Source organism: Maylandia zebra, linkage group LG12 (genome assembly GCF_041146795.1).
Source record: "Maylandia zebra isolate NMK-2024a linkage group LG12, Mzebra_GT3a, whole genome shotgun sequence".
Classification (NCBI taxonomy): Eukaryota; Metazoa; Chordata; class Actinopteri; order Cichliformes; family Cichlidae; genus Maylandia; species Maylandia zebra.
In genome coordinates, this window is record NC_135178.1 from 25,350,068 (window position 1) to 25,367,381 (window position 17,314).

The 17,314-nt window shown below is 40.7% G+C and overlaps 1 protein-coding gene across 4 annotated transcripts in view; it reads left to right on the forward strand.

The window, feature by feature from the left end:
• The window catches only part of aopep (aminopeptidase O (putative)), a 91,779-nt gene that overhangs the window by 42,962 nt on the left and 31,503 nt on the right, over positions 1 to 17,314 (forward strand). For 3 of the 4 annotated variants that reach the window (XM_012918026.3, XM_012918027.3, XM_076890945.1), the window contains 6 exons: positions 553 to 655; positions 863 to 970; positions 1,438 to 1,481; positions 5,571 to 5,631; positions 9,918 to 9,980; positions 11,104 to 11,190. In XM_012918026.3, the coding sequence (XP_012773480.2) occupies positions 553 to 655; positions 863 to 970; positions 1,438 to 1,481; positions 5,571 to 5,631; positions 9,918 to 9,980; positions 11,104 to 11,190 (466 nt within the window). The other variant, XM_012918028.3, reaches the window with a different exon arrangement.

Below are 17,314 nucleotides of genomic sequence, written 5' to 3' on the forward strand. Positions count from 1 at the left end.
TATGGAGGTTGAGGGGATGATTTGTATCTTCGTGACGGGGAAAATGAAACCCAGAGCGTGGCTCTTTTGTGCTGGTAGTCAGGGGTGCTTTTTTTGTGCGCAAGTGTTATATGTTCGCTCCATGACTCACGGGCAGTAAAAGTTAGAGCACAGCACTGTGAGGTCATATAAACACTATAGTATGCTATTATAAATCCACAGTTTTATTTCCAGCCTGCCTCTGGCAAAGTGTGGCAACTTGGCAATGTGTTCACCATTGAGAAATGGCCTGAGTGGTGCCATTTAGTGTTGCTGACAGTGTACTCTTGCTCTGTTGAAATGGTGGTTTTCCTGCAACTAAAATGTCTTGAGAGCAAGATAAAATAAAAATGTGCTCCTGTTCTCCAACATCTCACTCCTGTTTTGCCTTCTGGTCTTGTCATGTACCTGTGCACAGTACTGCTGATGGTGTGTGCTGAAAATCTCGCTTTGTGTGCTGTACGTCCATCTCTTCACTTGTTCAGTGTTTCTGTGAGCAATTTTTTCTTCCCTGCTCTGTTTGCCCTCCTGCAGACCTAACATGGAGAAGACTGGTCAGGTCAGTGAATCTGGCTCCTCCACAGTTAAGCATGCCCTCAACCCTGAAAAACCCTTCATGCAAGTCCACTACCTCAAGGTGAGACTAATGTCGTAGTAGGAAGGTGGGAAATGAACAAAGAAAGGAGGGAATTAATGAAGACAAATAAAAGAACCAGATCCAATCAAAGTATCGAATAAACTTATAGTATCTCTTTGTTTTTTTAAAATTTCTGTGAGCTTTCTTGTTTGGTGCTTTAGAATTTTGTCTATAATTGATTGTTTGCATGTCTCACCCTTTGTCCAGGGCTACTTTCTCCTCAGGTTCTTGGCCAGTCAAGTGGGAGAGCAACAGTTTATTGAATTCTTCCAATTATTTGTGAAGAAATACCACGGCCATCTAATTTTGTCCCAGGTGAGGCTGGAAACATATCTCTGCTGCTACTTCAGAGGCTGCTGATAACATTTTAGCTCACGTGTGAACTATTTAATTCGACCCGTCTCTCCAGCACATTTGCTGCTTTTATAAATTATTGGGAGGCTGATGTAAACCTGATTGCCACATTGTTACAATAGCTTTCTCTCAAATTGATGATTGTACATCAACAGAGGCACATGTGTTTATTCTGGTGGGGCCACAAAGCTGAGTGATCCCACCTGGAACTGTGTGTGTGTGTGCATATGAGTTCCACCTGGCTCCTGTTACTTCAGTCACAGATTGAGTCCTCCCACTAAATAGAGGAAGTAACATAAACACTGTTTGACCTTGTACTCTTGACTTAAGATCAGGTATGCCTTTCTCTTTTCTTTTTGTCTTCCTCCCACATCTACCTAAACGACTCCATTTCTGCTTGTCTTTTTCTTTTGTTCTGTTTTAAACAGGATTTCCTGCAAATGTTACTGATTAGCTTTCCCGGCATGGAAAGGTATGTTGTTTGCTATGAGAAATCTCTGCAGTGTAATTCATGAATAATGTAAAGATGCATTAAAACCAATTTGGTTTGTACTATAGCAGGAGTAGTCTTAGTTTCTAGTTGCAGACAAATATGAGATGCGGTTAAAGATGATTATTTTTTGTTTGTTTCAATGTAGCTTTTAAACTTTCAGTGGCAGATGTGATATGTTAATAGATTTAATGTGAAATGCGTTTGGTCCCACTGTGGAAATATGGCAAACTGAAGCATCCAACACCAGTTCTGTTAGGTGAACAGTCTCATTCACTCTCATATTCACTGAAGTGTAAAAGGATAACTTCTCCTCCTGCTCTCCTCCTCTCTAATTCTCTCTCACTCTCTCTGCACTCTCTTAATCATTCAACTTTCTTTTTCTGCCGATTGCCTCATTAACCTCTTCATGTGTCTTGTCCTGCTGTCCCACGTTTTCTTCCTTGTCTGTCATTCACATTATCAGCCCTTTCTTTTCTTACTCTTCTTTTCTCGAGCATCTATTTGTCGGCTCTCAGTGTTTTCTTTCTGCCTTCTCTGTCATGTGGAGTGTGCTGCTGCTGGACGAGAAGAGATTGATTGAATTAAACAGAGGGAGTTGGGCAGAGTCAATATTTGGATTTGATGCCTCTTTCAGTAAACAGCTCAGTGAAATAGAAGGGTTTAAGATTAGAATAGACAGTTGCTGCTCTGGGTCATGGCCAGTCTTTTCGTGATGTGAGGTCATGTATCCTTGGAACAGTGGCATGCAGGGACTTTTACAGAAAGGCAACCAGAGACAATCCCAAACCTCTCACTCCCTGACCCCAAGCACACACAGAAATCAAAAACATACCATGCGCATTGCCTGTATGCTGTATTGAGGAATTTTTCAAGCAATTCCTTTAGGAAACTAAGCAATAAAACACCTCATTGCACATAAAATTGTATTTTTGGACAAATTTTGCGTAAAGTATCAAAATTCAGAATAATTATTATGCAGAAAAATGTTTCCTATCAGTGTTAAATATCTTAAAAATACTGGTGCAGATGTTTAGTTGTTGAGCTCATTTTAAATACTTTATGTTCTGTTTAATATCCAGCATCATATTCTATAAATTATATATTTTGTAGTGGATATCCTTTCCTACATCTTGATAATAAAAAGTGTGTTAACATTTTGAGAGATTCAAAAGTAATTGACTGACAAGCAGTTTCATGGCCAGTACATCCCAGTTTCCTCTACAAATTAAGCAGATAAAAAATCTTTACTTTGTTTAATCAAAGTTTACTTTGCATTTGGATCTGTTCATTAGAACTTTCATGGTGAGGTACAAGGAGGTGTAGATGTAAATGAAGGTCATCATTGGGGTGAAATGCCAAAATAAGTTATTTTGATAGTTAAAGATCACACTGCACTGGCCAGTAGCACCCAAAGCCCTCAAAGACAGTGTAGGAAAGCTAAAGTGAGTGCACATTCTCTCCTTGGTTTAAAAAAAGAAGCCCTTCATAACGTCTATGCAAGTCAAGAACACTCTTGAGTAAGTAGGTATATCATTGTTAAAACCACCGATCCATTTTCTCTTGGAGCTGGAGCCCAGCTGCCATAGGACGAGAGGGAGGGTACATCTTGGACAGGTCACTGATCTGTTGCAGGGCTAACACATAAAGCCACAACCAATTTAGAATCTCTGATTAATCTAAGATGCTGTGGGAGATAATGAGAGCAAACGTGCAAACATCAGAACATGTGAACTCCATATAGAAAGTCCTAGCTGCCTGGTGGAATTGAACCTAGTGTTGTCTTTTGTGTGGCAATGATGACAATGGAAACCACTTGTTACACTGACGACTAGACCTTTTTCAGAAAACATCTAAAAGAACAAATTAAACCAATATTAACTTGCACCAAAATGATGGGAAATAAAAAGTATGGAGAAAGTAAGAAAAATAGCTTATGATCCAAAGCGTATCACATCATCTGTCAAACATGTTGGAAGCAATGTTATAGCATAGGCATGTATGGCTGCCAGTGGAACTGAGTCACTAGTGTTTATTGATGGCTGCTGAGAGAAGTAGGAGGATGAATTCTGGAGTGTACAGGGTTATACTTTCTGCTAAGCTTCAACCAAATGCTGCAAAAACTTTACAGGACAAATGGAAAATGCCCCAAAACATTCTCCAAAAGCAACACAAGAGTTTATTAAGGCAAAGAATTGGATATTTTTTAATGGACAAGTCAGTTGCCTGGTTTCAACCCAGTAGAGCATGCTTTTCAGCTACTGAAGACAAAAATGAAGGCGAAGAGGCGCACAGACAAGCAGCAACTGACGGTGGCCACAGTAAAGGGCTAGCACAGCATCTCAAGGGAGGAAAAACAGCATTTGGCGACTTCCTGCGAATATTAAAACGGTCCTCACATTCAACATTTTCTAAGTGTATCACATTACTTTACAAAATGCAGTACTTTTGCTAAATCCTTTTAATTAAACTCTGCACTATTTTTTAAAATTTAAAATCCACAGTGGTGGTGTTCTGAGGCAAAATACAAAACATGTCATTGTCCAAAAACATATAGACTTAATTGTGAATTCTTACATGTCACTAAGAGATGACTAATTAGTGAAACTAAAGTGAAGTTTACATTTTAGCGTCACAGAACGGAACGGGTAGATACATGCCTCATATGCTCTCGTGAGAGATGAAGCTTATTTCTCACTAGACCTATTATTAAGCATCACTTGATGAGTCATGTGGTATATTAAGTGTATTAACCTTTTGTTTGCCACACAAGAGAAGTATGCTGACATAATCCCATGTAATCCGACTTTGTGGGTTCTCACTGTTGGTGTGGCATATGTTTAGTCTCTAGACTCTGTCTATAATTTCAATCATGCCAAGAGTTTAAATGCGCTTGTGATGAAGTCGCTCATCACATTCTTAATCCTTGGTTTTTAAGCAAGTTGATGTTTTATTTGGAGTATTGCTTCTTCTAATATGCTTTAAAGTGTAGTTTCCCAATACACCACTCTTTTAATTTGCCTAGAAATGCACTAGATGAGCTCAGCTAGTGTGCGGGAGCGAGGAGCTCAGCCTCAACCCCGCAACAAAAAGCCAATTTAGTCACATGAGCAATGTTGAGAATTAGGTTGGTTGCTTGTTTTCAAGTTTGTCTCAAGGCAACAGATTGTTTTTGTGAGCATGTTATCTTTCTATAATTAACTTTGAGCTTAAACCACTGAGAATACATTTTGACTTTTACAAGTTGGAATAAGATTAAGGTGACTGAGCCTGATGAACTGAGTTTAAGATTGCCTTAAATGGTCACTACAGGAGGTTAAACCCATTGTGACAATTATAATAGATTTACAAAATAGACCTATTTACATTCTGTGTCTGTTATTTTTCTCAACGTGTCCTTTTAGGGATAAGTTTGGAAAATGTGGGGGAGCCTGAATTGCATGTGTTTAATAAAGAAAAAATACTATCCAGAAATAAAAAATAAAAATGTTTCAGTGAAGGTATTACTGTATACTTATACTGCACTGAAACCTTCAGAGTAGCCAAGAGTGGAATTTTTTCTCTCTAAGCACAGGCGGGTAGGATTGATATTTAGTTACTCTTCGACTCTTTGTGCACTTTGTGTGTATACTTGATGTATACTTTACTGTTTGCATAAATACACGAGGCTGAATGTGGGATGTTTGTTTGCATTCACATTTGTCTTTGCAAGTCAGCCCAGTCACTGTGTGTGTTCTCTGTATGGTGTTTGACTATTTCCACATGCAAACCATCCAATTTGGCCTCCTTTCAACTACTCAGACATGCATATACATAGACTCTTTTTTTTTTTTTTTTTTGCATGTCCATATGTATAACTCCAATTCATTGTCTGTGCATGCCTCTTTTCTTGCCCATGTATAGGAAGGTGGGTGTGCCCCTTTTTTGTTTAAGGTGTTGGCCTAAATCTCAAGTCTGCCATAACCCTAACAGTATTTTCCCAGAACGATGTTTTTACAGTGCGTCTTGGGCAATAACAGTCATTGCTGTAATAATAGGAATAATACTAACACTTGTGCCATTGTGTTCCAGAAAAGGCCTCACCCTCGGTGCTATTCATGGTGACTGGCTCGATCAGCCGGGAATTCCAAAGGTACGAAAAGTCCTTCAGTATTTTTTTTTTTTTTTGGCTGAGTTTAAAATAATTAAATACCAGTTTATGAAAAAAACAAGGCAATTCCTCACTTTTAAGCCTGACAGCTCTTTAAGTAGATAAAAACTGTGTTGGAATTTGTTCTTCATTGTAATGTTTAAGATAAATCAGTATTACTTAGGCTTCATTGTACACAATAATGCAGTAATTTAGTCTCACTAATTGTTGTAATTGTGCTTACAGGGTTGCAATTCCCAGTGCATTGTTTTTCTTGTAGTCCACTGAAGATTTCATTGTTTTAATGTTTTACAACCATTCTTACTACTCAGTAGTTAATGTTTACTTACTGTGGCAACAACCTGGCTGGCATTACCATGAACCGTAGAAAGACTGGTTCAATCCTGGTCACTCACAGGTTTGTGAAGTCCCATTTTGAAGCCCTGACTTTCACATTCTGGCAGCTGCCATCTTGGTTTTCTTTTAACCCCCAGATGTGTTTAGACAAGGTGACGGAGTTCTGAATTATGAGCAGCAGCCAGCAACATCCAGGAACCACTTTCCTCCATTGTCTCACGTCTAATGGAAGCTTCTCGTGTCGCATCTGCCACATTGGTTGTGTCGCATCCGGTATGGCATGACGCTACATCAGAAGAACAGCTTTAAAATGGCTACGCAGCAGGGAATATTATTAACTACTGTAGTTTAAATTGTGTGCAATAATTCAGAAACCATTTGTTAAAAATGGCTTATATTTAAATTGGTTATAAAAGGTTATGTATATTAAGATTGTGACCGCTTTGCATTAAAGGTAGGTGCCAACCTTGCTCGGCTTCAACTAACAGAAGTTACTGAACTGAGCACCTTGTGCAGTTATTAACACCCTGACCTAGGAATGTGTACTCCACCAAGCAAGGTAGTTATAACCCCCCAAATAGTCATAATGCTAACCTTAGCTTTAACACAGGATTTCACAAACCAGTTTTTAACATCATGGTGGTCACATCCATCTTTAAGTTATATTTAGCCATTGCAAGACTGCTACTGTATCTTGGTGAGGTGAGCAGTCCTGCTTTATCTGCCCCCTCAAAGGGTTACAAATACTAGGATTGCTCAGACAATCAATCCACTCCAACAGCTTCTTCAATTCTGCCATCTCCATGGTTACAGATCTTAATTACCACTGTGCGTGTGTGCAGTTTTTAGTGTCTGTTCCTGTGTCTGGGAGCCTTCACCTTCTGGATGCGATGATGTAACTTGAGTCTTCCAGGGGCCTCTCAGGGTGGAAAGGACAGTGCGGAGGGAGTGCTCCGCTGTTTTTTCACACCCGATTGGATGAAAGCTGATTGTTTTTGCAGAGGCTTTTTTTGTGTTTGATGTGCCAGTCAGAGCGATGGCTAATAAGATCAGCCCGATCGATTGAAACCTTTCACAAATGCAAGTGCTTGTGCATTATGTACACTGGGCACAAACACATTTTTAAAATCTCTTTCTCCTCTCTGCCTCCTTTGCTCTTGAATGTGCTTGAATTGAAGAAAGGCAGGAAATGATTTGGCCTAATAATAAACAATGACATCCACCAATCCTGTGCTGAACGATGGAGAATGAGAAGGCCAGTGTCGGTTTATTTTAGACCTCAAGAGTTCCCATTGGGATTATGATGTAGCATGGAATATTTTGTTGATTCATTGATTCACCAGAGCTTTTAGCTCCTTCTTCTACTTAAACTACACCTACATGATAGTGTTTATTTTTTGTATTAATTACCAGTTGTCATATACTGATTTAAGTGCTGCTGATTTACCTAGTACATAATTGATGCTTTTTGATCTTCCTGGCAGGTATTAGATTTAGATTTCCTAAACCTAAAAATCTTTAAAAGAGCAAAATGAAACTCTGGGATTTGACAAAGAAAATAGTACCAATACCTAGAGCTCTGTCTTTGTAAAAATTTGCTCTCACACTTGTGCAATACAGCAACACGTATGTGTTTTGTAGCAATAAAACTTAATTAAGACAAATATCCTGAAGGTGTTCACCAAATAAGTTTGATTTTCAGTCTAATTTTTAAAATATATATAAAAATATAAAAAGGTATTTTTTCCCTTCCTGGTTTAATTTTAATTTCTTAATGTTAATTTGTTTAATTTGTCTGAATTGTAATATTAGAAAAAAAATAACCCGAGTACATATGAAATGGGGTTTTTAAATGATGATTTCATTTATTAAGGGAAAAAAGCTATCCAAACTTACATGAAAAAGTAATCGACCCCTAAACCTAATAACTAGTTGTGCCATCCTTGGCAGCAAAAACTGCAATTAGGTGTTTGTGATAACTGGCAGTGAGTCTTTCACATCACCGTGGATGAATTTCGGCCTACTCTTTTTTGCTGAATTGTTGCAGTTCAGCCACATCGGAGGGTTTTTTGAGTTTGAACAATCTGTTAAAGTTCAAGCTAATGATGCTTAATCGGATTTAAGTTCAGACTTTGACCATATATATGTGTAAATATATTCATTTATTTTTAACCATTCAGAGGTGTGTTTTGAATCATTGTCTAGCTCCATAATGAACTGATGGGCTCGACATTCTCTTTCAGGACTTTTTAGTAGAGAGCAGAATTAATGGATGTTTTAACCCTTTCCAGACTGATACATGTCAATGGCTTTGTTTTTTTTATCCTTGAATTGTGGCATGATGTGTTGCAGCTTGTAGCTAAGTCATTTTTTTTGTATTCAACAGGTCTCACAGTAATCAGGTCTCGGTGTGGGTCGTGAAATTAAACTCAGCTTTCCAAAAGTAGTTAATCCATCCTACAAACATCTTAAACATATGTGTGACAGATATGGGAAAAACTAAGAAATCAGGAATGTGGCAAATATTTTTTCACACAACTGAGCTTCATATTAACAAATCTGGATATAAATACACTTCCTCTAAACATATCCGGATGTGTCCAGATCCGGAGCTTTACAGTTGGAAAAACTGGATGTATTCACATTATTTATCAAATGAAAAGACTGCTGTGAAGAACTTTAAGTATATCCGTGCAAAGACATTTCAAGTAAAATATGGTTAAAGCAAAAATACCAAAGCATGAAAGGATCTGAGAAACAAAGACAGAGACGTCACCATTTACGAGTATGAAATGAATGAGAGGCACTTAAGAGGGAAAGAGATGCAACTTGTGAACTTCTACACGCAGTCAAATATCGATTCACTAAAGAGACTAGAGAGACACCACAGAGATGCAGGCGCAGGACGAGAGAGTTGGAGAGAGACAAAGGTCTTGCTATTCAGGGAATGGCAGTGGAGATCTAGGCAGCAAGAGTTATGTGTGGTATCCTGTTACACAATGGCAATTTAGTACTTCAACACTCACTACATTCTACACTACCCACTCTCAAAACCTCCCTCTCTCTGTACCTCTCTGTGTCTCTCCATCCTTGCCTTGTACACACACCTTCATGCTATTTCTGCTTGAGCAGCAGACACTTTTGTATAATACTTGTAGAGAACTACGCAGGCATCCAGTTATAGTATTGAACTTTGTGTGTGTGTGTGTGTGTGTGTGTGTGTGTGTGTGTGTGTGTGTGTGGCTATGGTAACGCTAATACCTGAAACACAGCGCGGCTCTGTGTGTGTGCGTGGGAACGTCTGTGGAGTGCATACCGTGGATTGAGGCTGAGGCGAATATCGTGTGTCGCTGCTGCCTGTGTGTGTGAGTGAGCTGTGTGACATTGTGAACACCTTGCTTCCACGCACTCCTGTCTGTCTCCTTCTTTTTCCCCACTCCACGTACACACCCGCAAGCACACGTGTACACATGGCATCATCGCTCTGGTGCGTGATTCACATCACTTGAGCAGCGGCTTTGCTGAGGGCTTAAATAAGGTGAGAGAGTAAGGGCTGTGGGTGCGTAGATGTTCGCTTGCATGAATGACTGCACATATATGTGTGCGTGTAATGGTGGAGGACTAAGGTGACTATCAGTCCTGTAGTTGCTTGTAAATCAGGTGATCCCCCCCCCCCCTCCTTTTCGTACACCACCCCTTCCTCCTCTTTACTCCTTTCTCTCATCCTCCGGAGTCAAGTTGCGAGTTTCCGTCAGAGGAACAAGTGATAGCGCTCCCACCTCTTCCCTCTCCTCCCACCTCTCTTCTCTCTCCCTCCCCTTCCTGCTTTGCTCTCTCTCTCTCTCTCTCCTTCTCTGCCTCTGCAAAGCATTCCACTCTGTCCTGATCACTTGCCCCTGGCTCACTGCTTTCCCTTCTTCTCTCTCGTTCAGTGGCTGTATGAAAGGAGCGCCGTGTGGTCGCAGGCAAGGCTGGTGGAAGAAGTCAAAGCAGAGGTAGGCACTCTTTCTCTCTCTCTTTCTTTCCTCCTCTTCTTTCTTTCCCTGTCCCTTCCTCTCATCTTCAGGGAGTGGCAAGGAAGCACTCAGATTTTCAAATATTGCACCTTAGATTGCTTGATATGATTGTCACCTGATTCCCATCAGCCTCGTTTCCTTCGGTGTGTTACTCTGCCACTGTTTCTCTTTACTTGCTTTGTTTTTCTACCATCTGGTTGTGTCCTCCGCTTCACAGGGATTGATACCATCTCTTATCTCTACCTCTCTTGCACTCCCTTTACCTCTCTTTTTCTCATCTGCTCACTTTCGTTTCAGTCTCTCCCTCTGTCTGTCTCTGAGTGAAGTGCGGCACACAGCGCTCTACATCTGTTGCGTGTCATTCTGTGCAGCCTATCAGATTTCCCTTAAAGCTCTCATCTTGTTCTTAATTGCTTTGCCTATATTTTCCAGTTCTCCCAGTTGTATCTCTGTAAAAAGTAATTATTTGTATTTTAACTACCTTAAAACAGGAACTGTGCTTAAGCGACTGCGCTGTAGACGTGATTAATTTACTTTACATACTTTACATTTACTTTACATACTTTTTGGGAACTTGACTTTTCCTGTAGTCGTGTGTTTCTGTGAATTCATGTGGAACAAAAGGAACCAATGTTGGTAGATATGACTTTGGCCTTGATTGTGATTGGCTGTTGCACTCCAGGCTCTGTTACAACAACATACTTTCACTAGAACTCTTTTGTCTCAGCCACTTGTTTGGGTTGGAGCACGAGTGAATGTGAGCCTGTGAGAAGGAAGGAGCTGTAGACTGTTATATATTATTGTGCCGTCATGCTAATGGCTTGTTAACCTTACTTTTTTTCATGGAGATTTGATTTGGTTTACATTTACTTCTTGCTATTTACTCTTTTCTCTACTGTACACCCCTTCTTTCTCTCTCTCTCTGTCTGTGTCATCATTACACCCTGTCATAATTTCTTCTGCGGTTGTCCCCTTTTTTCCTGATTCTCCTTCACGCTCTCTTCCCTCTCACTCAAACCCTGCTACTTTGCTGTCTCCACTTGTCTACCTTTACACGCTCTTCTTTTTCCCGCCTTCATCCCCCCAATTCTCCCTCCTGCAGGTTGTAAAATGGATCCTCCTCAGTCAGAGTCATCACGGGAAGGGCAGAAAGCGGAAGAGAATGGAGCCCAAGGTGAACTACAAAGAGGTAGGAGGCACTCTGCTGTATTAAAAACTCCATCTACCTTCACTCTGCTCTACTTCTAACTCTTGGACATGTCCCCTAGCTTGTTTGAAAGCCTCTTTCATTCTAACCACCTTGATTTTTTTTTCTCCACTTAAAGTAGCTGATCGTTACAGTATTTCTTGTTTTTCTGAAAACACAATTATCCCTAATTCTGTTTATGTGTTACGTCTGTGAGGACAGTCTGCCCTGTACTTGTTTAAGTCTGTGTTTATGTTGTGTCCTCTGTCTACATATTTAACCTTTTAAGAGCTTGTATACATCACATAGCATGTGTGTGGCCTTGGTAAGTGTGTGTGCGTGTGTGTGGGTAGGTGTCTGTGTTTCTCTCAGGGAGGTGGACATCATTGCACTTTTTTGACATTGAGGAGATACTTTCTGGAACTTTCCTTTGCAAACAGTTTTCTTCTCATTTACCAGCAAATAAAATAGTAAAAATTCCATTAAAAACAATCCAAAAATGATGCTTTAGCCCGTGTGAGTATGTGTAGTGTTAATTAGGAATCTCTGGAGACTGCTAATCCCCTCCACCCACTAATTGACACATGGACTTGCACACGCCTGCATCATTAATGAACACACACTGATCTATAAGCCACAGAGGGCCAGAAGTCATTAGCGAGAGTGGAGCAGCTTTTATATATCACTCGCAATATGTTCAGATGTTGTACACTGTAGGAAACATTTGCAAAGCTACTCATCTTTTTCTACAATGTATTTTATGTCATGAATAAATTAGGTGCCCCCGGAGTCTTTGAATAAAATTTTGGAGGAGGAAATAAAACACTGCTCTTTACATCCACTTTATTTCTAGGGTTTCACATTTTCTCTCTTTGTACTGCTGCTTCCAGTGAAAGCAGGGGTATACATATTTAAGGTGTGCTTAAAAGTTTATTTTAAATAAGATCTCATGTTGGAGCATGACCTTTTTTCTGGATTCAATTAGCTTCAGCTCCTTTCAATTCCTGTGTTGTAATTTGGAGCACACGTGAATGAAATGTCAGAGCGGTCCCTACCCCCACCCCCTCCTCCCTTCAACCCACCTGATACCTATCGTCTGGCTTATTTACAACATAAGCACACACATATATATACACAAATACACTTAGTTCTATGGGGCAGCAAAAGGGACTGTTCCTATGGGGTGGGGGCAGAGAGTGCTGAAATCAGCCTCACGAAAGAATAGCCAATTACTGTCCACTTGGCCGTGCACAATAGTGAGAAAGAGGAGGGAGGGACGGATGGACGGACGGACGGATGGAGCGAGGGAGCAGGGGGGATATAGGGGCAGGGGTGTGGGAGGTCAGCGTTTGAAGTTACACCATAAAAGCCATCCTGAAAGGAAACACTGAGTGACCCCTCCCCCCCAATCCATCCACTCCTCTCCCCTCTCTCCCCTGCGGCCTGGCCCTCTCCTCTTCTCCTCCCCTGCATCTCCCTCCCCTCCCTTTGTTTCAGCGAACAGAGTGCCCCATGGACCAACCAGGTGTATTTTATATTACTCCTTCATGTACTTCAAACGCCAAACAGCCCAATTTCTCCTCACCCCCTCTCCTCTTGATCTACTACTCCTTCTTTCCTTTTCCCTCCATCTATCAGCCTGTTGTAAGGCTATAAATCACCTTGCAGATCTGATCAGCAAAGGTAAAGAGAAAAACCAAAGGTAGGAGCATAAAACGGCAGAAACGGGAAGGCAAGAGAGGACTGACTTAAATAGCTGAGGCTATGATTGGATCATTAGATGGAAAATTGTAAACCCTTGATATCACTATTTTGAATTCTGTATCTCCTGTGGTTTATTTTGGATCAATTCAGCTGAAACTTAAACTTAAAATAGATCTAAGCCACAAAATGATGAGCTTCAGTGGAAAATGACAAAGGGAGGGGAAATGGGAGATGCTACTTGAGACTATAGGTGATGGCATGACTGTACAGACAGAGGACAGCCACGGGAATAAAAGGTTAAAAGAAAAAGTAGAGGACAAGGGGAAAACAAATTGGTAAAACAGGATTTTTGGACCTCAAGCTGGCGCTAGACTAGCGGTGGATTAGAGGTTGATGATTGTGGAATCCAGTACGGTAATGAATCCGCTGCAGACATTTGAGGAAATGAGGACCAGAGTGGATATTTGAAAAGATGAAGCACACATGTGTGGATACATATGCAGCATTGGTCAGTTGTTGTAGAGGTGGTTAGGAAGAAAGAGAAGAAAAAGTGAGGGGGGCAAGAGAAAAAGTAGGATATTTAGTGGGGAGGAATCAGGCTGAGCTAGTGTTTAGCACTAATGACATCAGGGATGATTAGGGAATATACACACATTTACGCACCGACACAAACCTATAGGTTCATAAAGTGCATGAGCCAGACACCCCCTGCAGAGCAGCCCGAGATCTGGTCAATTTAATAGAGCCAAAGTTTATTACCAACTTCCCCTCGTCTTTGTTTCTGTGTAACGTTATTGATTTACAAGCATCTCGGTGTGCACGCCGAGCATTTTCCTTGTCCACACGTGTAAGTTGCGCGCGCACGTCTGATATGTGTGCATGTGTCCAGCGTGCGTGGAGAGGTCTGAAGAGGGATATTAGTCACGCCCGTGTGGTAATGGGCCTCATTTTGCTCTCATTTTCATCTGTGGTCTCCGTAATGAGGGGGTCCATCTGCCCCTGCTGATCAAGACAGGAAACCCTGTAGGGGAATTTTGTGAATAACTGGAGATCTTGGCCAACTAGTTTGGCAAAAATCTGCTTGCCTGTTCTGATTGTGCAGTTAGTAATTTGTAATTGATCTGGTACTTTATCATCAACTAGCTTCCATGTTAAATAGCTGGGAAATGGTCAGTGGGCATCGTAACAGACCAAAGCTTATCCTAAAACCTCAGTGCAGCCTTGTTAGCTGTATGGAACTGCATGGAAAAAGTGGCTTGTGGAAATTTCTTGTGGGTTTAATGGCAGGCGAGTTACAATAACATTTTAAAACTCCTATAATGGGGTTAAATTAAAATCTGGGTGTTTAATATTGCTAATGTTGATCAAGTAAACAACCTCCACACTTTAGGCTTTTTTAAGGTACTTTTGTACTTGAATGCAGTGTATTAGTTCAGTTTGTCCTGCTGTATTTAGCGCAGATGTGATAAGGTTCTGTATATAGAGCATGTTTACATAGCTCCTTCTCCAGATAAACATATCTGGAAATTGTGTAATCCTGAATTCTTTTCGTTCCAGCTGAAATTGTTTTAGACCACACTATTTTTAATTCCAAACTGCAAACCTTTGTGAATGTAAGCATGCACGAGTCTTCTGTCAATGAGATCAATGAGATTTTATTGTCCCAAACATTGTGATTTTAGTCATAATTAACCGAGGACTTCTAATCATTTCATTTAGATTGTATGATTCCACATTTTCACCATGCTTTCACCCACACAAAAAGATTTTTAGCCTTGTAGTATTTATTGCACGGTTTGCCATATGATTATAAACACAGAGTCTCTGCAGGCTCAGAGTGATAATGTAAGAACAGGGACATCTTTCTCTGGGCCACAGACGCAGCAGAATACGCTGACAATGAATCAGCTTCCATCTCAGTGTCACTCCGTCACCTCATTTGCACCTACACGCCAGTGTGCGTCTTCCTGGTTAATGACACGAGTTACTATGGAAACACGCATCATCAAGTTTGTGTTTGTTGCCATGGAAATGTCAACAACAACAGGTTTAGAAGAACATCCTGTCTTGCAACAGCACTTCGATGGTTAAAGTGTACCCTCTTGAAACAGAAGCAGGGCGGTTGACTTAGACGTTGTCACACGGGCTGGCATTATCACAATATTCAGCAGCTGCAGCTTATATATTTTGTGAGAAATTATTGATAACTTTAACTTTATACTGCATGCCTTCTAGGTTAAAATTTTAAAGATACGCATGTCCAGTGTGGAAATTTAATTCTACTTCCGTTTGCTCTACAGCAGTTACTAAACGTACCTTGCAGCTCTGGAATGCCGCAAGGACATATATGTTGGCTTCTATTTTAGGAGACAATTTAAACCCGTGAATAAATGAACTGAGTTTGAGTGGTGACTGAAATCTCTTGTGTTGTAATGAGGTGCGATGTTGATTGATGTTGGTTCGACAGGGGAAGTAGTTGTGGTTATAACAGGGGCCCCTGTTGGAGAGTAAACAATAGGAAGGCCATGATCAAAAGCCTCTTCAGTTGGGTGGGGTTTGCAGGTGGTGCACATTACCCTTTCATAGTGGGCTTCTGTAATTAGCAGATGGGAAACACGAGAGAGAGCAATGTGGAAATAGTTTCAATCAGTGTTATTTGGTACTTCTTCATGACTTTGATTATTGTAAACATAGCTGAGGAGTGGGAGATGTTCCCACATAAAAGACAGACAGAATTTAATCCTTAGCCCATGTTTTGCAAACAAAGACTTAAATGTTTTGCGTCTGCATGTGTAAAAATTGCAGGAAAGTCTTAAGAAGGAAGTCCGAGACGCACGTATGCCCGAAAGCCTTGTATTTATTTTTCTCTCCTTCTGAATCTGTCTTCCTCTTCTTGCCGTTGTTTAGAGTTTGACCAGTAGCCATGAAATAAAGCATATCCGTTTAGTAATGGTGTTTTTCATGGCATCTGTGTTGCTGTTTTCTTCAATAAGACGTCACTGTTTCAAATTGCACTCAGCCATAATTGGCGATCTGAACTCCGCCCCTGTGTACTGTTGACAAGGACACATCTGGTTTTCCCTCGTTTTTGTTTTCCAGTCTCCAGTGTGCTTCACTCCTGGTTTATTCGGCCTTTTCCTTTACTCTTTATATCAGTCTTTTTTTCCCCCTTTCTAACTCTGTCTCACTCTTTCTGTGTGTGTCTTTCTCTCTGTGATTTATTGGCAATGAATCAGGGATGAGGGAGTATGCCGAAGGAGAGATGGGAACATTCAGGGAAATGGCTGTTTCCGGCCAGACTTCACATCAGGGTGGGAAAGTGTATGTGCATGTGTGTGTGTGTGTGTGTTTCTTCGTCATCACCAACTGGGGATCAGCGAAGGGCTGCTTTCTGGCTCTGTCCGCTTTCGTGTAACAGCCCATTACACGAAAGCGGGCAGCCCACTGTTTTTAAATAAAATCCCGATGAAGCTTTTAATACACACAGGAGCACATGTGAGTTTTTGGAAAACATTGCATCCTTCCTTTTCGATAATACATTGAATAAAAAATGACCTTCGGCTTTGGTTGTGATTTTATGATGATTAGTTCTACTTTTTTAAATTTTAGAATTTTCTTATTGAACAATCATGTTATAGTCAGTGTTGGTGTGATGGGAGGTTGAAGGCTGAGGTTTTGTTCAAATTATAGATTGTTATAGTTTGCGAGTGGCTGCTGGCTGATGCCAGGTCACAAAGAGGGTGGCAGACCGAAAAACCACATTGTGATCACTTTGATTGCTAGCTGCAGTCGCATGTGGTTGGACGTTGACTTGTCTGCAAACACTTGCCGTTTACTTCCCAAGTAGTAGTGAAACTCGGGAGTGCGACGTAAACCACAAATGGAGACCTTTCACCTTTAAAGTAAGAGCTGTGTCTTACTGCTGCAATAACAACACACAAGTTTTTATATTTAGAAGTTTTAAAACTTTTACTTTGTCAGTGAACCTTCTCCATTTCTGACTTGCATCATAGCAATCTGCTACCAACCAAAGCAGTCATGAGGATGTTTTCTGTGCAGCATCCTTTACCTCTTTGCTACCAGTTTCACACTAGTGACAGCCACACGTTGGTGGCTGCCACTCACCGTTCTCTAGGCCTGCATGAATGGAGCTTTAGCAATGCATCTCATTACAGTAACTGGCAGTACCAACTCAGAACTGTTTGAACAATACAACATTTTCCCTTTAAACTGGTGGTCTCCAGGCCTGTGTTACTGAGGTCAAAGCTTAGATTCTTTTGTAAATATGATGTACAGATTGTCTGGACTCTTGGGTGTTAGATAAAGAGTTCAGGGAGGCGGGAGGCAGAGTTTAAATAAGGATGCGGTGTGAATTTGAAGTTTCATACACAAAGTGTTTAATATGAAAAACAAAATTCTTGTA